This window comes from Erpetoichthys calabaricus, chromosome 8 (assembly GCF_900747795.2).
Source record: "Erpetoichthys calabaricus chromosome 8, fErpCal1.3, whole genome shotgun sequence".
In the NCBI taxonomy this organism is placed as follows: domain Eukaryota; kingdom Metazoa; phylum Chordata; class Cladistia; order Polypteriformes; family Polypteridae; genus Erpetoichthys; species Erpetoichthys calabaricus.
Genome location: NC_041401.2, coordinates 121162374 through 121183921, shown reverse-complemented (window position 1 = coordinate 121183921; position 21548 = coordinate 121162374). Strand labels below are relative to the sequence as shown.

General features: G+C 41.1%; 1 protein-coding gene across 1 annotated transcript; it reads left to right on the top strand.

The window, feature by feature from the left end:
- Positions 1-46: 46 nt before the first annotated feature.
- miip (migration and invasion inhibitory protein) lies at positions 47-10062 on the top strand. Its single transcript, XM_028807361.2, has 9 exons — positions 47-400; positions 4054-4524; positions 5885-5975; positions 8108-8219; positions 8289-8368; positions 8499-8625; positions 8710-8806; positions 9026-9097; positions 9191-10062. The coding sequence occupies exons 1-9, from the start codon at positions 308-310 to the stop codon at positions 9371-9373; spliced, it is 1326 nt and encodes a 441-aa protein (XP_028663194.2). The 5' UTR covers positions 47-307; the 3' UTR covers positions 9374-10062.
- The last annotated feature ends 11486 nt before the right edge of the window (positions 10063-21548 follow it).

The window sequence follows — 21548 nt, the reverse complement described above, 5'->3', positions numbered from 1 at the left end:
TGAAAGTAAAGGCTGCAGTCCGCAGTACGCCAAAACATATTAAAGAGTTTTTTGACACGCGAGAATGTTGAAGCGGTCTGCCTATAAGTGAATCGTCGTGGGCGTGGTCTCTCGGAAGTAACCAATCCGAAGCGAGGGTTTCGAGGTCTTCGTTTAAGCGGCGTTGCTGTTGCTTGCTGTGAAAGTCGAGAAGCAGTTGGAGGTGCAATAGAAAACTGTGGCAGTTGGAGTGGGCGGCTGTGCTCGGAAAACGGCGGTAGAAGTTGAAGCTGGAATCGAAGCAGCGCATTCCTAACTGAAAGAAGAAATGTCCTCCTTCGATCAGCTACGGGAACTGCGGCAGCAGAACAAAAGGCTCCTCCAGCGGCTCATGGCGAAGCAGGCCTTTATTTTGGAGCAGGTATCTTTCTCGACCCGGGCCGAGCGATTCCTCAGAAGAAGGAGGGTAGTTAGGAGGGCGTTTGAGCCAGTAACTGAGGGACTGCCGGATGGGTTCGGTTCTGACTTGCGAGGCCCTCCAAACTCCTGAAAAATGTGGAGGGTTCACGAGTGCATGATAGAACTTCGTGAATTTATGGTATGGTGTGAGGCTGAATTACAGTCTGCATTATTACCACCTGCTCCGTGACAGCTTGGTGCCTCCGTGCTAACCGTGTTTTATTCACCAGGCCAAACAGCTTTATTGAATATAGCGCCTTACTAGTGGCAATACTTCACACATTCAGTATTGGTCAGCCGTTTAAATTTCTTTCCAACTGAACACCCCGTTACGTGAGGCGGATCACTGGTGGAGACTGAGAAAGAAAAATTATCTTCATCGTCTAGCACTCCGATTGCTGGGTCACGATACTAAAGAGTGAACATTGGATACCATTACATTAATTACAGGTGTAGGACACTTTTTTTTTTAAAACCAAGTGGTACACTGAAGCAGTGGGTAGTTGTGCTGCTTCACACTTCCAGAGTCCTGTCTTTAGTTCCTGGTTCGGACAGAGAAGGCACTGTCGTGCACAGGAGAGGCAACGGCCCCTGCCCTTTTTGTAGAGTTAAATTATTTTTTTATTTTATTTTGATCGTCACAACTTTGCTACCTCCGTCTTCCTCATAAAAGAAAGGATAGGGGTCGTGTAAGCTACACACAGCTAAACCAGTGATAGGTGAGTGCTGCTTGATAGGGACGGCTTCCACCCAATCGGACTGAAGTAATACGTGCAATCTGACAACACTGAATTTTATCAGTTGGGTAGGTGGATTGGCGATTCTAAATTGGCCCTAGTGTGTGCTTGGTATGTGGGTGTGTTTGTGTGTGTCCTGCGGTGGGTTGGCACCCTGCCCAGGATTGGTTCCTGCCTTGTGCCCTGTGTTGGCTGGGATTGGCTCCAGCAGACCCCGTGACCCTGTGTTCGGATTCAGCGGGTTGGAAAATGGATGGATGGATGGATAAACTGTACTCCCCAAAAGATTACCAGAGACCTATTTTGATCGAGAAAAAGTATGTTGCACCATTTATAGATTATCTAGGTGTTTCTAATGCAAAAGTTAATATTTGACTTCAAATAACTTATTTTCAGCGAATACACTCCATATTATTATCTGCTATTTACGACATGTATTTCGAGAAGCATGGTTAGTTATACAACCCGATTACGATTGCTTGATGAAGGTCTTCTTGTAAAAGTTGTGGAAAACCCTGGAAATAGAGCAAACACCAAGTTTATATGTTAAACTACTGAAAGATTAAGAACCTGAAGGTGCTATCGTCAAGGTTGATAGCAAGAATAGATTTCATTACTTGTGGAGGAAGCGTTACTGCTTTCTCACCAAATTTCTATACCTGTTTTGTGTTTACAACATAAATGCATTTGCACCAAAGGCTGTAAACTCCATTTTAAAAAAATGGACAAATCAGAAGTATGCATTATATCAGAGTTAAATTTAGTCATTTTAATTTGTTAATGCACAGAACAGGATTCCTGATGTACCCCTTAAATCTGTTTCCACTTGGTCAGTTATGCTCCCAGTGCCTGTCCCCATGTATTCTTTTCATTTAGTCCCAGACATGAAATGTGTTTGTGTGTATTAAATGAATTGATGTGCAGGTCTTGTGTTGGACTGGAGCCTTGTACATTGTTGCTGCCTGAGTAGGTTCTATCCCACAGCCACCCAATGTTACAAAAGGATTTTTCAGGAAATTAATCAGTTATTTTTAAATAGTTGCTTTCAGATGCAGAATGGATAGACTGTTGGTGCTCTAACACAAGAAGGTCATGGATATTGGACTTTCCACTCTGTTCCAAGTCCAGTTGCCACCCTGATGAAAGCAGTATCAAACAAACAAAATAAGGGGAAAATGAGAGCTAAAACTTGAGTACAATATGCAGAAAATATCTTTAGAATATAAAATGCATAACAAGTGAGAAAATATAAAGAGCAGAGGAACATCAAATAAACACATCATATGGTTGTCGTTGCACAAATAGAAACATTTTAGATATTGTATCACCACACCTCAACCCCTCAAAGAAAAATTTTAAAAAGGCTTATATTTAGTAGGTTTGTTTATAAGGTTGTATAGTGACGCAGTGGTTAGTGCTGATGTAACACAGCTCTGAAGAGCTGGTTTTCTGTTCAGTGTATGAAGTTAGACTGTTGCCCCTAATTCACCAGGATTTGCCTTGGAAAGGCGGTCTGTTTTTTCCATTGTCCACGGGACACTATACAGTTTGGTTAATTTGTGTATCCAGACTGAGCTGTTCTGAGTGTGGGTGAATGACTGAATATAACCTGCAGGTAGACTGGTGTTCCATCCAAGCCTGGTACATTCCTTGGGTCCAAAGCCACCAGAGTAACCTGTTGCTACCCTACAATAAAACAAGCGGATTACTACAAATAGTAGATGGATGACTAGTTTATTCTCAGGAGCTTTCATCCCAGTTTAACATATGTGTGTGTTTTTAATGCACACATCCATTCTTTTTCTGAAATAACTTTTTTTCAAGTCCAGGGTCACAGGCAGGTGGTGCCTAACTTGGCAATCCTTCAGTTACTTCAGTGGCGTTCTGTGATTCACATGCCATTTGGGGACTGCTGGTCAGCATAATGGAATGTCTTTGAAGTGTGAGAGGAAGGTAAAATCTCTAGAGGTAATTCACATGAAACCTGGGAGAACATGCAAGCTCCACTCACAATCCAGGCACAGCAGTGAGCAAGCTCTGTGAAGTGGAACATTATGCACTGCCTCATCTGTGCCTCCCAATTTTAATTTAGTTTAGCGAAATTGCCAGGTTTCTTAAATTCAAAACTAAAACACTGTCCCACACTGACATACTGCATGCCAAAAATACAAGAACATGAGGTTAAATATAAACCGCAATATAAAAAAGTGCAACTTGGGCTAACTACTTCCTGCGTTTATTTTACTGCTGATTTCTCTAACTAAAACATGTATTTGCCTCAATGCTTGTATCACTTAAAATATCTATGTATGTTAAAGGGAGGCATGGTGGTGCAGAGGTTAACTTTCTGCTTCAGAGCTCCAGAGTCCAGTGATTCTGGTTCAATCTCTATCTGTGCGGCACTTAAACATTTTCTTATGACCTGTGTGGTTTTTTTCTTCAGCTACCTAGATTATCTCAAAAATGCGCCGGTCACATTAATTGGTGACTGTTAGAGTGTGCGTTTATGAGAATGTGAATGTGCCCTTTGTCAAGCAGGTTGAAGAATGGGTGGATATGTTTTGTATTTTCAAAGGGCAGGTTTGTATTCTGGAGTATTCTCAATTTTGTTTGCTTGAGTGTTTGTTCTAGTTTTACCAAATCAACTAAAAAGCAATTGCAATCATCTGGCATGTGACATCCTCTGCAACTTCCCAATGAGGTACAGTGTTAAAACTGTACTTTTAATACTTGATTATACATCTGTGAATTTAAGTGTAGCATAAAGGAACTGGGAGGTATAGTGACCAGGTTGAAGGTGCTGCTGTTGGAGCCAAGTGCAATATGGACAGTCAATGTATTTATTACAGCTTCTTCTCTTATGTTGTCTTCTCTTTAGACCCAAAGTAATGCAGCATCACAGTCTAATGGAAGACATGTAACTTCTCTACAGACACAACAACCTTCTGAGACGGTAATTAGAGTGACAGGTGGGCAAGAAGTTAAGGCCCGAGCAGCCCTGTATGGGGTTCCAGGATCCAAGCTAAGGTCTGAATATCAGTATGGACCACAAAAAACTTGGAGGGACCATAAATCCCTTCAGCTTGTAGACGAAGATGGCAGAAGGTCACTGCAAGAATCTGGTCCATGTAGTGAACACTGCAGCAAGGCTCTGAGAGACTGTCAGACGTCTACACCCTTCAGCAAACGAAATATGCTGGAAATAAACCAAAGTCAGATGACATTTCTGCAAGAACCACTCTATAAAGATCAGCTGCTTGATGTCGGAAATGTCCGCCTTAAAGAGAATACTACCCAAGGTGGTAAAAATCCAAAATCCATCCTAGCTATGCAACAAAGCAGAGAGCGGGTATGTTGATGCACATTCTACCATTTTGTTTTGTCCATAGTCCAGAAACACTACTTCTCTTTGTGGATTCACTTTTGCTTTCTGCTGTTTTCCATATCCTGCTGCCCTACCACATGTCCCTGAACTAGGCCAGTGATTTGAGCCATGAGGTTTAGAGCTCAGTGCATATTCTGTTCAATCAGTCAATTATTGTCGAATCCACTTGGTCCTGAACAGGGTTGCACAAGGCAGGAACAAACCCTGAACAGGGCGCCAGTCAATCACAGGGTAAACAGTCACAATGTACAATATTGTACAATTTATTTTTGTGTAGCCTAAAATCAGACATGTGTAATGGGCTTTAACAGGCCCTATCAATTGACCCCCCCCGCCACCCAACCCCGCAGCCTTGACACTCTGAGAAGACAAGAAAAAATTCCCAAAAAAACCTTTGTGTGGGGGGAAAAAAAATGGAAGAAACATTGAGACAGGCAATTCAAAGAGGGAGACCCCTATCCAAATTGGTTGGGCATGCAGTCAGTGCCAAAAAAAGGGGGTAAATACAACACAATACACAGAACCGAACATAAGTAATCCTCGATACAATACAATAGTAATAGTACAAGTACAGAGCAACATGAAAGAGCAGATGTTATCAAATAGTAGGATTCTGATTTGTTCAGAGTCCTGGAGAACTTGCCATCAAGCTGCCTGTCCCCTACTGGCCATTCCACAGTGGAGTCAGTTTTGAGCCAGCCAGCGTCCTGAAAAGACCATTCTACCCAGTGATTCCATTACTCCTCTGTCAAAAGATGACTTGGCATTAGGGCAGTGGCACCAAGTGCCACATTTGAGTACTGAGAAGAGAAACAGAATAGGTGAGGGTTAGTAACAAATTATAACAGTCTTAAAATTATACCTATCCTATCACTTATGTTTTAATGCTAATGACTAACAACAGAGATGCAATATGCACAGTTAATCAGCTGCTCTAGTCTGACTATGCTAAACTGAAGTAGCGAGTCTTCAGCCGGGATTTGAGAGCCGGGACGGAAGGAGCACCTCTTATATTAGCAGGGAGAGCATTCCAAAGTTTAGGGGCCCAGTAAACACATTCAAACGCCCCAACCACCCTAGCGCCAATTTAGTATCCACCTAACCTAAATGTCTTTGGACTGGGGGAGGCAGCCCGACAGACATGGGGAGAACTTGCAGAGAATGTTGTATCCCATCAGGATTTTTTGCAGAGGGTAGCCTAAAGTGGGTGCAGTTGCAATTGAATATTGACAGGTGGCAGCATTGCACCACTGAGGATTGCAGGCTTCGTGCCATATGTTGAGTGGTAGCGTCCTTACACTTTTCTCTCTGCTCCTACTTCTAGAAAGGTGAGGTTCATGTGACCTTTCAGGCTGACATGGAATACCATAAAGACTTGTGTGAAAAGGCCTTTTTGGGCTATGACTGGATAGCAGGTATGTGTTTATCTTTGAGAAGAAAAGTGGAAATGCATTAAATATAGCACAGTTGTACAGTCGCTTTATTTAAAAAAAATATATAAATAAATAAAAGTTTGTGTTTTCCTTTCTCAAACACCCCAAGGTGCTATGCCACTTTAGAATAAAACAGTATGCAGAGAGTAGGAGCCTTTGCAGATACTATGACTAACTATAAAAGTCCACAATTGGAAGACTAGTTACTTTAGAAAGTTGATTCTGATCATGCTGAGTTTGTGGTAGGGATCGAAGCAGTGGGTTACAGTTTAGTGCTGTACCCACTAGGCCACACAACCTTTTTCCATGTGTTTGTATATGAGGATGCATTTCGGCACACTGAATTTTCATGTTAACTAGGGGGCTTTGCCACCTGCGCGCTTCGCTCGCCAACCCCCGTGTTTGGTTTTCCGGATACACACTTTGAAGATTTTTTTTTTTTTCTTTGAATTGTTGCTATTTCATGAGTTTCACTTTTATTTCAGAACTGATGTAAAAACAATATTTGGAATCTTTCGAGTCCCAATATGCTGAATCTTTTAAATGAGGTCAGTGAGACATGTGTTTAATGACTTTGTCAGGTTAGAGATAATGAAAACTGAAATTCAAAAGACTCAAAAAAAAAAAAAAAACGTAGGCGCGAAACACATGCAGAGCGAGATGCAGAATATGAAAGCAGAAAAAAACAACAGTCAAAAAAAACAAGTAAACATCACATTTGCGCAAAAAAAAAGAGAAATTATTACTCGGAGAAATAACTAAAAGGCAAATAGAGATCGAATATATGGACACAGGTGATATATCAGAAGTATGTAAATATTGTAAGGCTTTGAAGTTTAAGTCAGAGAATTTCAAAAACGTGTTTTCCCTCACATGCATTTATTGGTTACTTTGCAAAAAAAATTATTAACTGCTAATGATGTGGATCACTTTGTCTGTGCTGAAATTCCAAACAGAGAAACCTGTCCTGAATTATTTCTAACCTGCTCTGCATGCGTTTGTCCCTTTTTGTTTTGTAACCTCTTTATGACGTTTTACTTTGTTTTCTACTGTCTCTTATTTCTGACCTCGCTTTATCCTGCTTTATTTTCAATGACACCTGGTCCGTGGTGATTGTTTTCCCTTTTTCGAGTAATAATTTCCGTTTGTTTGTGCTACTGCAATCTTTACTTTCTTGTTTTTTTTATACTTTCTGATTTTCCTACTTTCATATTTTTTAACTTTCTCCATTTGTATCGTGCATACTTTTTTTTTTTTTTTGGAGCCTTTCGAATTCCACTGCTTTCATAACCTGCTCTGCATGTGTATCTTTATGAAGTTCTACTTTGTCTTTTAATTCTGAGCCCGATTGGACGTGCTTTGTTTCAGTTCCACTTGTTACGGGCTGATAATTATTTGCCTTATTTTCTGAATTTGCACCTAGATTATTTTTTCTCTTTTGCTCTTTTTTCTCTCCAATGCTTTTGAGTCTCTTTTCTCCGCGCTTCTTTCTTCTTCGCTTATTCGTCGACGTTTTATTTATAACATATTGTCCTTGTATGCTTTATATGCGATGAGACCCTGGATCTGTGTGTGCTCAAATCCTTCACAAGACTGAATGTTTTGCTGCCCCTTTGTCATATTTGATAGATTGTAAGTAGGGCGTGACTTGCAAGAATCTCATGTTCTACGTCATCACGAGACGGTCCTGGGTCAATCTCTTGGCACAATGTCTCATGTGTAAGGTCCTCGCGGGTCTTATAACTATCTTCCATGATCTTATCATTCACTCCGACAGGATTTTTTTTTATAATAGAGAGAAATGGTTTTGTTTGCAGAGTACAAGTTTTGATCAGTTGCAGTTTGTCTGTTATGTATTTGTTTCTGAGAAAGCTACACTTTTTTTTCCCCCATTTTTTCTTTCCTTCTTCAATGCAGGCAATGGCCACATTTTGTGTTTTCCCCCAAACCCAATCCCCCCTCCCAGGGAATAACAATCTTTCAGATATAAAATAAAAAAGGGCTCTGTTCCTGATTTAGTTTGGATGTGTATGTCCATAAATGCGCACACTTTTTAAAGTAGTTATTCACTATTGTCCCATGATCCTCAGTAACACACAGTTTCCTGCTCTCAGGCCAGTTGGATGCAGAATCTTCTCTCTCTGATCAGTCCGAGGAATATTTCTCTGAGCTGAGAAACTTTCGTCAGGTGAACAAGGAGGATTGCTTCTACAGCAGCATTGTCAGGTAATTGGAGCGGCTGCTACAGTTGGTAATGCTCTGACTCGGTGATAACTTGCCATATTTTATTTCTAGAGAGGAGGACGTTGAGTTTACAGCCCCTCCACTGGTGGAGCCCCAGCTAGACCTCCTTCCTTCCTTGGACACACACCAATGTGAGTAAAGTATCCTTTAAAAGTGTGCTCATCTCGAATTACCACTGCTTTGTAATTGTCCATGTTGTGCCCACCCCCATCTGCCTGTAACATCAGTACATGATGAATGAACGTTTCTTGTTTCTTTCAGGTACTCATTGCTACAGAGTTGACCGTCGCCTTTTTACTGTGCCTCTTGAACCTGAGGCTGCTTGTGCCATCTGCAAGCTTCCAAGGAATCGCCTGCAGAGTAGTGAACAGAAGCCGGCCTTCATAAGGTAGGAGGCCTGTTAGTTTAGGCTGTTCGGCACCTAAGCATGGGGTGTGAGGTAACCATTCACTTGGACATTGTATGCTTTTAGGATCAGTATCCCACGGTCAACACTGCTACCTGCCTACAAGTACAAGGCACATCGAAGAAAGAGTTTTGACCCTACAGACTCCTTGTCTCTGCCCTCTGTAAGTTTCTCCTCTTCAGTAATATTCAGATATGGCCTCCAGGTACTGTGTGCTTTGACTGACATAACTCCCAGCTTTCTACATTTAAGTGTTTTGTAAATTCCACACAAATGTCATTATTTACCATTTATGTGAAATATCTGCAAAGAGTTTGTGTTCCTTTTATCTTGCCTTTTTTTTCGATAACTATTCTCTGCTGATGTTTGCCTCTATCTCTAGCACTGCCTTTCAGGATGGTCCAACAGTGGCTCCTTATCCACCTCACATAGCAATAGCTTTGGCATAAGAAAGGTAAGCGGACTTCTTTTACTCATAGACTGAGATGCTTGGCTTGAGTGAGGCATATAATCAAATAATTAAGATGAGCTTGTCTTTAAATTTTAGAGCTGCTCTGTGTCTGGGGTGCTGAACGGCAAACTATTAAGTTTGCTTCATGACAAGAACTCTGAGGAACCTATCAATTCTTCAGATGAACTTCTAAGCTTATCACGTGCTGCAGAGTATCACCTCCAGAACATGGAGCGGCCAACAAGGACAGTGCCTACCTCGGGAGACTCCGTTTACTAATGCTTCTGAAAACATTCCTAATGTTTGTGCAATGAGTGCCATATAACCCATGTAGATGAACTCTCTGACTGACAACCTGGGCACTCTGTGCTATACTTCACATATCATTCATCTGAAATCTGTTTTATGGTCTTTACAGTCTCTCTGTTTCTTGCTCCATTGCAAATACATCAGGGGAATCTTACACTGAAAATCTTGCATGGATTTATTTGTAATAGCTGATCTTTTTGGTAATGAAAACTTGGCATGTGCCCTGAATCCATTATTTGTGTGTTGTTTGTTGAGTGAGGCCAGCAGATAATAATAATTGTGACTGGGTTTGATATTAAAAATATTTATTAAAATAAGGGAATCAAAATTGTGTTGTAGTGTTACTGAAACCTTTTAATCGGTGTGGTGTGCAGGAGCCGCACCAGCTCCCCAAACCTGACACAGACAGACACCAGGCACAAGTTCAGCACACACGGCCTTCCCAAATCGTTCCCTACATCACAGTACAAAAGCATTAACAATAAATGCAGCACTTTCTTTCTCTTCTCCTTCGGCAAGCTTTGTCCTCTGGCTCCTTGAAAGAAATGATGCAGAACTTTTTTATGCTACACCTGAAGCACTCCAGGTGGCCTGTCAGTATGAGCCAGAAGTACTCCTGGATGTGGCTGAAGCCTGACATACTACAGCCCTGGAGCACATACTGGCAGCACCCACGAAACCCAACAGGGCTGTGACAAACTCCAAGTTCCATGAAGCTCTGGGGGAATCTGAAGCACCGCTACAACCCATCTATTGCTCTGGGGGAAGTAGTGTCCTGTGCTTGTCCTCTCCCCTGGTCCTTCCACTATGGAGGTGTCTCGGCTGGGAACGGGCCCTGGCTGTCCGCTGCAGTCGTGCATTGAGCTTCACTTTGTGTGGAGAAACACCCTTGCCTTCATGTGGATGCCATATTTTGTCTGTGATAAATTTGCATAGCTGACAGCAGAGTGGTGATTATGGATATCAAGCTTGTTCATTTTCACTCCACCACAGTCATAAGGTGGAGCCTGTGCTATACACATCTTTCATGTGAAGTCAATCTTTTAATCACATTCTCTCAAAATGACTAGTGTGTGTTTTCATTATGATCCAAAGTACAACTCTGATTGGCTAGTTGTAACATGCATTCCAGTAAATAACAGTTTACCAGAATGGGCCTGCCAGCTTTATTGTTGTGTTTCTTCATACTGTACTTTGTCAGGCTGCTATCTTCATCTGTGGTCAAGTGGGGAAGGATTCCTATGCTAGAATAAAAGAACACTCTAGTGTGAAGGTGAAATCAGGCTGGCTCAGCACAAGGGACTGTGTATCTGGGCTAGTTTTCACTTATGACTTGTTTAGAAATTGTGTCATGATCAGTGTGGCAATGTTCTGTCTTTTGTTGTCAAACCTATCTGTTCTTGGGGTGAGACGAATCTCATTTCAAAGCTAAAAGTAATGGGTCCAAGGTGGGAACCCATCCTAGATGGTGCCATCATGGCTCAATTAAGGGTTTTCTGTAAATCTAGCATAATGTTGATGGCAGAAAGAAGCAGGGTCTTAATCTCATTCCTAAGTAAGAAAACACCAATATATAGTGTTCACTTATGCCATAGTGCTGTGAATAAGTATTTGCCCCCAGTGTTCTAGTTTCACGTGTGATCCTAAGTAGACCCTGTGTGGATTGTTATCCCATCTCAAGCCGGTCCCTGCCTTGGATGTGGCCATGATTAGCTCTAGTGCCCTTAGCAATCAATCTAATGTAATTAAGCAGATTTGCCTTTGTATGTAACGATTTCTTGTACGTTTTTAAATGAATTTGACAGACCCATAGAGGGCTGTAGTATAGAGAAAATGAAGTGCAGAAAACTCTTTTTTTTTTTTTTTTTTTTTTTTTTTTAGTTCGGAGTAACAACCTCAATTATAAATATAATTAAGGTCCACTGTTTTAAATACTTTGGTTAACACTCAAGGGAGATTTAGGAAAAGCCTTACAAGAATCCAACTATCTGTGATGTCCATGCACAGACTTTAGAGGCAAGTCATGCCACATGCAAATCAAATTCCTGAAAACCTTCCTGAGATCTATTTCAACATAAGAACATAAGGAAATGAGCTCTCTGTACAAATTCTGGAACGAAGCTCCATAGCCCAGTCTTTGATTTTAATCATTGTGCCCTTTTGTAGCTGGAGAAATGCTAGCACTGCACTAAAGAGCAAGATCCCAATACCAGCTTTCAAGCACACTGCTGACAATGTCTTGTCCTGAGGATACTTTGTGACTGAAAGAACTATGAAGTACACTTTATATTAGAGGACTTTTTGTGAGAATGTATGACCCTTTGCACATTATCTTAAGTATTACTGTATGTGCGAGCTGCACAATCATTGAAAATACACACGTACAGGTCTACACCTGAATGGCTGAAAGAAATCCATTTTTTTAATATTGCAGACCTAACTCCATTACTGAGGTGCTCTGACTGAATCTGAAACAGGCGTTTTATATTTAGAAACGTAAATGAAGCAATACAGCAGGGAGGGATGGGCAACAATTCCTGCACAGTGGCGTGGGAGGAAATGTAGCGTCAACTGTAATTGCACTCAAAATAGCAATTATTGTGTCACATGAAATATTGGTGATCTTCTACGTTTACCTAATAAATAAAGGAAAAAATGTATGTCACCATTCTGTGTCATGTTTACTCAGATTCTACTTGAAAAAAATATGCAGAAAACCAAACCGCTGTGGGAAAAGTAAGGAATGTATTTAATGCATCCATCCATCCAACCCGCTATATCCTAACTACAGGGTCACGGGGGTCTGCTGGAGCCAATCCCAATCAACACAGGGCGCAAGGCAGGAAACAAACCCCGGGCAGAGCGCCAGCCCACCACTGGTATTTAAAGCAAATAAAACCAAATGCACAAAAGCATCAAAACTCCCAAAAATGAAGTCTTCATAGAGGAGACGGGTCAATGGCAGAAGGAGCTGCCGAGAGGCAGCCAGTGTCATGTCGGTGGCTTTACTGTTAATGGCTCCACCCTTTGCTAGTGTCAGCTTTGTCCAGTGTGCTTGCTCACTCCCTGCCTGATAACAGTATGTGTGGGCAGATTTTTTTTCCCCCACTGCATAGTGAGATGACTGGCTGTGCAGGGCTACTTCAAAGTGGTTCACATCAAAGTTCAAGTGTTGTGGTGTTGGTGCAGTTAATCAGTCCAGTGTGACTACATCATTTCTTCCCACACTGTTTTGTACAAATGAATATTTTTTTACAATAAATGTACTGTGCTTATGACTGTGTGACTGCATTTGTTTCTTTCAATTAAATTTAATGTATACAATTAAGAAAAGGCAGCCCGGTTTTGTGCTGTGTTCATTTTAAGCGATAGAAGTATTTTTGTCACAAGAGGAAAATTTAGCAGTTTAGCAGCTGAGGCAGAACAACGCGGCTGGCATACCCAGATGCTCCAGCTAAAGGTAGGGTGTAGAGGATTTGTAGCCATGTCAGCAATCAGCCTTTTGAAGGGGATGACAGTATGAGGGCAGGCCTTCTGACAGTCCGTCAAGTTGCTTTCAGAAGCTGCTGAACGAAGAGGCAACTGAATTTGGCTGAAGAGAAAGGATCCCAACTGGACTGCAAAATGACAAGCGAGGGGTAAACGCAGATGGGAGCGTAACTGGGATGCCAGGTAGCACTGTTGAGCCCTATGGAGGTGTCATGGGCCTATCAACGAAACACTGATAAAGCAAAAAAGCAGATTCCCTGATACCCATTCAGGACATCAAGAAAGTGCCAAATACTGGGATTATAATATCAAGTCCTATGAGCTTGATCGATAGTCATAAATTGTTTTGACATCAGCATACAAAAATAAACAAGCTCAGGACAAACAAGGCGGTAATGACCACTGGATGTTAAAAATAAAAGCTTCTGTTAGGTCACTGATCTCAAGGTTTCTCTGGAATGGCAAGAGACCAAACCTTAAACCTCCAAGCCTGGTTAGAGATTAATTGAATGAAAGGTGTAGCATGGCCTGACCTAGAATTATACTATTGGTCTTCCACGCTCTACCCTATTTTGTCATGGCTGTGTCCCCCCACTCATCCCCCTCCATGGCTCCCCATAGAATCTTCCTTGCTTTACAACTTTCCCTTCAGGGTGCTCTGTTTACCTCCATGATGTGTAAAGCCACCAAACTGTCCTTGGGACCTATTTTGCCATATACCATCAACATCTGGCATCATGTGGAAAAGTTACTAGCACCCTCTGGGAAGTGGCACACCCTCGCTCCTGTATTTCATGTATTTCTGTATTCTCCATAGGTGGCCGGCCCTGTGTATTTCCTCCTTGGCAGTGTGCTAGAATTAGTGTGCTGGGGGATCTGTTTAATAGTTCGGGGGCTTACGATGTTCCAGTCTTTACAAACTGGTTCCAGTTTTTTTTTGGACATGCAATCAGTGCTCAGAACATGTGGGCTTTCCCTGTCTACCCCCCTACCAAATCACACATTGTACTCTCTGAAAAAAACTGTCTCTAGCCTCTACTCCTTACTTTGCAAAGCATCCTATAAACGTCTGTGTTTGATTTCTCTTTGGTCCAGAGACCTTTCTCCTCTCCCTTCACCCCTTTCTCTCCAATGTAAGGTTTTGTTCTAAAAACCCAAACTACACCCAGTTCAAAATTCTACACAGACTCTAATCTACTCCCTGCAAGCGGTTTCTGATGGGCCTCACTGCTGGTCCTCTCTGTCAATTATGTTCCCTTGGTTTACCTGGCACTTTTCTCCACATGCTCTGGCACTGTCACCCTGTCTCTTTCTGTCGGACACATACAGGTGCTGGTCATAAAATTAGAATATCATGACAAAGTTGATTTATTTCAGTAATTCCATTCAAAAAGTGAAACTTGTATATTAAATTCATTCATTACACACAGACTGATGTATTTCAAATGCTTATTTCTTTTAATGTTGATGATTATAACTGACAACTAATGAAAGTCCCAAATTCAGTATCTCGGAAAATTAGAATATTGTGAAAAGGTTCAATATTGAAGACACCTGGTGCCACACTCTAATCAGCTAATTAACTCAAAACACCTGCAAAAGCCTTTAAATGGTCTTTCAGTCTAGTTCTGTAGGCTACACAATCATGGGGAAGACTGCTGACTTGACAGTTGTCCAAAAGACGACCATTGACACCTTGCACAAGGAGGGCAAGACACAAAAGGTCACTGCTAAAGAGTCTGGCTGTTCAAAGAGCTCTGTGTCCAAGCACATTAATAGAGAGGAGAAGGGAAGGACAAGATGTGGTAGAAAAAAGTGTACAAGCAATAGGGATAACCGCACCTTGGAGAGGATTGTGAAACAAAACCCATTCAAAAATGTGGGGGAGATTCACAAAGAGTGGACTGCAGCTGGAGTCAGTGCTTCAAGAACCACCACGCACAGACGTATGCAAGACATGGGTTTCAGCTGTCGCATTCCTTGTGTCAAGCCACTCTTGAAAAAGAGACAGCGTCAGAAGCGTCTCGCCTGGGCTAAAGACAAAAAGGACTGGACTGCTGCTTTCTGATGAAAGTAAATTTGCATTTCCTTTGGAAATCAAGGTCCCAGAGTCTGGAGGAAGAGAGGAGAGGCACAGAATCCACGTTGTGTGAGGTCCAGTGTAAAGTTTGCACAGTCAGTGATGGTTTGGGGTGCCATGTCATCTGCTGGTGTTGGTCCATTGTGTTTTCTGAGGTCCAAGGTCAACGCAGCCGTCTACCAGGAAGTTTTAGAGCACTTCATGCTTCCTGCTGCTGACGAACTTTATGGAGATGCAGATTTCATTTTCCAACAGGACCTGGCACCTGCACACAGTGCCAAAGCTACCAGTACCTGGTTTAAGGACCATGGTATCCCTGTTCTTGATTGGCCAGCAAACTCGCCTGACCTTAACCCCATAGAAAATGTATGGGGTATTGTGAAGAGGAAGATGCAATACGCCAGACCCAACAATTCAGAAGAGCTGAAGGCCACTATCAGAGCAACATGGGCTCTCATAACACCTGAGCAGTGCCACAGACTGATCGACTCCATGCCACGCCGCATTGCTGCAGTAATCCAGGCCAAAGGAGCCCCAACTAAATATTGAGTGCTGTACTTGCTCATACTTTTCATGTTCATACCTTTCAGTTGGCCAACATTTCTAAAAATCCTTTTTTTCATTGGTCTTAATTGATATTCTAATTTTCCGAGATACTGAATTTGGGACTTTCATTAGTTGTCAGTTATAATCATCAACATTAAAAGAAATAAACATTTGAAATACATTAGTCTGTGTGTAATGAATGAATCTAATATCCAAGTTTCACTTTTTGAATGGAATTACTGAAATAAATCAACTTTGTCATGATATTCTAATTTTATGACCAGCACCTGTATATGTCACCTACTGTCTTTGTTTCTTTCCTGCAGTATTCCTCTGTTACCTCAAATCTTTCTTCTTTCAGACCTTTATAGGCTTTTGCAAGTTAAGTTGTCTGGGTACCCTGACAGCCAAACTAGTTGTTGTCGCCCACTGACTGAACGTGTCACTGTCGACAACTGGCAGCTCTTTTTCTACAACTTAATACGTTTCAAGTTGTCCGCAGCGAGGACTCATGCTGCTTCCAGTAATGTAATTGAATCCTGGTCTGCTCGATTGTGGAAATCTTGGCTTGTAACTTCTTGATTTTTCTTCTTTTTGTTTTTTCAATCCCGATCTATCTATCTATCTATCTATCTATCTATCTATCTATCTATCTATCTATCTATCTATCTATCTATCTATCTATCTATCTATCTAGTGATAGTTTTCTGTAATTTTTGAGTAGCTTGTAATTCTGCTGCCTGTTTTAAGTGTGTGCGTGTCTGTGGAACTAAGCTGTGCTTGTGTGCTGTATACAAATGACGAAACACAGAATCATCCCAAAAGCCCTATAATCACATTAAATGAGTTTGAAAATAGATAAATGAATTAAATAGCATGCGCAGTGGTCATGCAGATCAGCTGTAGTCTGAATTTTGCTAATATTTAATGATTTTTTTTCCTTTTGTTTCAGTCAATCAATACCACAGAAGATGGACCTAAATGTATCTGGTGGATGAACAGCAAGTCCCTATGTAAAGTGAGAGACTTGAGGGGCTGTACAGATGATACGATACAGTCCTCAGCCTTGACTCGTTTGCTTGTGGTTGCAGACATAACTGGCAAGTTCAAATGGTGAAGTCAGGTTTCCTGCATTTTCATTTGGTTCACAAGTTCCTGCAGATGTTTTGAAGTTGCTTGCTTTCGATCTGCCTCATGAAACCAATGACAGTTTCTTCTCTGGTGCATCTATACCAGTTGTCAAAACCTGCTTTGCTTTTTACGTGTATCTCTGACATCCTGAGCATCTTTTGTTTTCCTCATCAGAAACCCTAAGTAAGCATTGTAAAGTGTATTTTTTACTCTTTTTTTGAATTTGTATATACCACAGTAGCCTCTTTCACACATACTGTAGAATCTGGAACTGTACCAGGTGAAACATCCCAGGGGTCTCATCATGGTATTTTATCATTTTGCACAGTAAGACCACCCAGTAATTCCTTTAGTTGATGATGCTTGCACATGACAGCCCTAGGCAAGTGGCTGGGGTCCTGAAAAGTACCTAAAAGAACCTTGACCACCAGCATCAGAGTTGTTTCTGTTTTAGGTTTTTAAGTTATGAACAATAGTAGTCTGGGCTCCATTTGTTCTAGTATAGCTTAATTTTCCAGACCCATGTACAGTTTTTGCCCTTGAACTGCAAAAACATATTTGAGATGTAAACAAAACTATGAATGAGAGATTCAACAATAGCAAAGCTAACTATGAAAATGGCAAGGATCCCTAAACAACATGCTAGTGTATCTTTATCTGTCGCTTTAAAGCCTAATTTCTACCTTGTCAGAGCCACATGTCATCCCTTTCACCTGAAGAAACTGATCGCTTTACTGTTAGAAAACGTTTCAATTTACTTGCACAGAAGTGGTGGTGCTGCAGATGATTCACACCTACGTACAGTAAGGTATGAACTGGACTGGATAATAAGATTAAAAGCTTAGCCCCATCTAATTTCCAGACATTTACAAATAGCTCGCCTTATTAAACAAATCTCCATGAAAAATATTAAGCTGATGCACATCATCACCCGATTGTCTTATGATAGATTTCCACACACTATTGTTAACAGGTCTTACATGTGCTTGTCATAAGGCTTTGCACTTTTTACGCCTTTGTTTCCTGGTAAATTCCCACAAGTTGTATCATGTCTTGACTGGGGAAATTGCTGGACCCTCTCTGCCTGTGTTCAAGTGTGGCCTTGAACTGATTGTTTAGTGGTAAATTCTGGGGATAGCCCACTGTTGTTAAAGGGGTTTCTTAACTATTAAAGAAGCAGATCAGTCAGAACTTTGCAAAAAAAAAAGCACCAAGAAAGACAGGGCGAATGTGTCAGTTTTACTGGTCTGACTTACTCATGTTTTTAAGAATGGGAAGTACTACAATTCTTGCTCCCCAGTTTTTTCTGTGAACTGGTGATGGCTTCTGCCTTGTGACACAAGGATGTAGTGTCCAGTCGCTGTCTGTGTCTCTAGCACTGCAGAATATATGCTGTGATCAGAAGGCATTCATCCAGGGTTTTTTCTCCTGTTTGCTACCCATTGCTGCAACCTTAGCCTCTAAGCCCCACATGCACTTGCACTACAGTAAGCACGCTCAGAAAATACAGAAGTGTTGTTTTTATCATGTCAATAAAATGTCAGATACGCTGTCTGTGTCTCTAGCACTGCAGAATATACGCTGTGATCAGAAGGCATTCATCCAGGGTTTTTTCTCCTGTTTGCTACCCATTGCTGCAACCTTAGCCTCTAAGCCCCACATGCACTTGCACTACAGTAAGCACGCTCAGAAAATACAGAAGTGTTGTTTTTATCATGTCAATAAAATGTCAGATAAGATTCTAAATCTGTAACATTCATGTTAGGAAACCTGTCATCCATCTGTCAATTTTCATACCCCCTTAACACAAATCATGGTTAGTAAAGTCCATTCTGGCAGCGCAGGGCACATGACAGGAGCCAATTTAGAGCTGGCACTGCACCTAACTAGAACATTTTAAGGATGTGGGAGGAAAGCTGAAGCAGTCAGGGAATACACATGTGGAGAGTGTGCCGACTGTGAGCAGAGCCGACCCCCATGCCACACTTTACAATGTCCAACCAGAGGTAAGCATTACTTTTTTAATGGATTTATGTTCAAAATTTCAATGTATTGAGAAAAGCTCAATAAGAAAAGAAATGGCTTAGTAAGAATTACCTTATGTGCAAAAGTGATCAGGGTGTATTCTGAATGGTCATCTACCATATACATTTTAGAAACTTAACGAAATTTAATCCTACAATTACAGGGCGGTATAGTCTACAATCGAATGACCTTGGGGAGAGTGCTGGAAGTGCTCATGACACAGTATAGGATTACAAATCTATAAAAAGGCGAGTCTGCTTAATGGCAGTTAGTCATTGAATTAAGAAACTGAAGACACTAATGACACCACAATAATGAAACATTCTCAGATCTACTTCTTTCAGTTCAAAGTTTCTGTAATTTTGAAAATTTAGTTTTGTCAGGTTTGACTTGTTTGTATGGAAAGTTACTTGCTTTTAATAAATTCAATAAAATAAAAAAAAGAAAAAAAAAGAAAATTCTTACTCAGAGCAACAGGGACTTTTGGAGAGCATGTTTAAGAGAATCCAAAGATCTTCAGATCTCTAATGCGGATATCCTTATTTATATGTCAACATTAGAATTAGGCAAAGCACCCAAAGAAAACTTGTGCTGTCCAAAACAACAACAATATTGCTTCTCATTTTAGGTTTTCAAAACACCATCTAGACAAGCCTGTAAATTCATGTAAAATCCATCTTCTCAGTCATAATGAAGATGCAACAATCTAAAAGTGTCAAGAATTCAAGTAGGAGTTGTTAAGGTTTGGGGCAACAGTTTTGCTTCCTCATTGTGGAACTTTGGATTCTGAGCCATATTAAAGTCTTCTGAGGAAGAATATGGTCCTGCCTTTTTATCCAAAGCTGCCAGGATAGGCTTTGGGATTGGGATTAGGCAGGGTTGAGGATGGCACATGTTACATTATCTGGGCCTCTAAGTGCAAGTTAAACCAAAGTGTGGTAGACACTGTACACATTTGGGTAAAGAATGGGCCAAGAGCAAGAAACTTTGTGTTTCAGAGGTGCCAAGTCAAAGTTTTAGAATACTCATAACAATATTACATACTGTTTTAACATAACATTTTCAAACTGGCTTGATCCAGTTTAGGGTCATGTGGGGCTGAACCCTGGTTTATCTGGGTACAAAGTGCCAGTCCATCACAGGGTCCACTCACACTCCCACATGACCAGTTTGGATTCACCTGACCTGCATTGGTGAACTAGGAGGAAAACCCATGTAGACATGAAGAGAATGTTCAACCTTCACATCGACGACATCCAGGCACAAAATTTGAATCCAGCATGCTGAACCTGTGAGGCAACAGTGATATTCACAGCCACCACGTTGCCTTGCTATTTTGATAATACTTAATAGTAACAGTTACAACCTACTATATAATAAAACATTATGGTCTGTGTGTCCAGTTCCTCTGAGCAATCTGATTGGTCAGTTTGGCTTTGGTGATGCGATGAAAGGGGAACTATGGGTGTGAGACAATAAGGAGTAAAGGTGTTGGACGCACGATGAGAGCGTTGCTTTCAAAGATGGTAAGGGTTAAATTCAGATAGAAGTTGAGAAATACACCTCAAAATTAATGATAGAGTCTGAGAAACAGGCTTTATGGGAACGCCGGTTAAGAGAGATAGCAAATATAGGACAAGAGATAGCAAAAGTTTTTAATTATTCTATTACATGTCTTTGACAGGTACAATGGCTAGTTATTAATGTTTCAAAGTACTACTGTAAGGGAAACACAAGCAGCAACAGTTTGTGTGACCAAAAGATTGCAATGCCAATATGTAACAGTGATCGTAGACCAAGTAGGGGAACTTTGAGGAGATGTTCTTCCAGGTGCTACAGGGCAACATATACACTGGTGTGCTATGGCATAGCTCCTTCAGAGACACAACTGCAGAAACACCTGGGGCCACTAGGGGAGCTCTGCTCATACAACCGTAGGCCTTTACTTCATCAGGGACTCCAACAAGTAGTTCCTCAGGTGTACCCAGAAGCAATAAAAGGTCAGGGCTTAAAAATGCATTCTGGCCATAGCAGCAGGGAACTTGGAGTCAAGAGGTGAGAATTTGGCATGGGTTTGAGTGGGAGGAGGAAGGAAGGCAGACCAGCATGTGAAGAAGGTGTTTGTTCGTGTTTTAAAGGGAGGTGGGCAGTGAAATGCTGTATGGAGTGTTTTGTGGACAACAGACCAGACGCTGTAAAAATAGGCAGGGGCACGTGGGGAATAGTCAGGCCCTGCTCGTGATGTAAGGTCTTTTATTATTTTCCCTTTTCTCCCTGTTCAATTGTCCTCCCTTTATAATTAAAGTCCTCATACTTTTATACTTTAAACATCTTATGTCTCTTTGGCCTTGATGGATAGCTTGAGTGCATCTTTGCAGATGACATTATATAATAATACTCCACAGAATACAAATCCTGTGGCAAGATAATTAGAGGGCTGCTCATTCAGGATGGAGCTTTATAAAGAGAAATGCATTAAAATATCTCAAAGGAGTTGAGACAGACTGATTAATAAGTGTAAGATCCCATGGTTGCTAAGGCATGTATCATTATGGAATTAATCCTTTCACTTATCCTGAAAAATCACATAATAATCATTTAAGTGCAAATAATTAATTATTATTATTAATGTCATGATTATAACTGCGTCAAACCCACTTAATCCAGTTTAGGGTCACAGGGCCAGAGCCTATCCAGGGCTCCAGCCCATTATTTATTGTTATTGTTATTATTTCATTTTTTTAATGAGTCTCGTTAACTTGTTTAATTAAAAACCTCCTCATAGTCAAACTGTGACATTCATAGAACTTTATAAGTTTTCCCCAAACTTTCAGGCAGCTCCTTTACATCTTCAGTTACACGTGCCATTTGTGA

Bases quoted from the DNA above. Each gene is read 5' to 3' on its own strand.
- miip (XM_028807361.2), top strand. From the start codon at position 308: ATGTCCTCCTTCGATCAGCTACGGGAACTGCGGCAGCAGAACAAAAGG. The intron at 401-4,053 runs GTATCTTTCTCG...TCTTCTCTTTAG, and splicing joins AGGCCTTTATTTTGGAGCAG to ACCCAAAGTAATGCAGCATC. The intron at 5,976-8,107 runs GTATGTGTTTAT...TCCTGCTCTCAG, and splicing joins GGGCTATGACTGGATAGCAG to GCCAGTTGGATGCAGAATCT.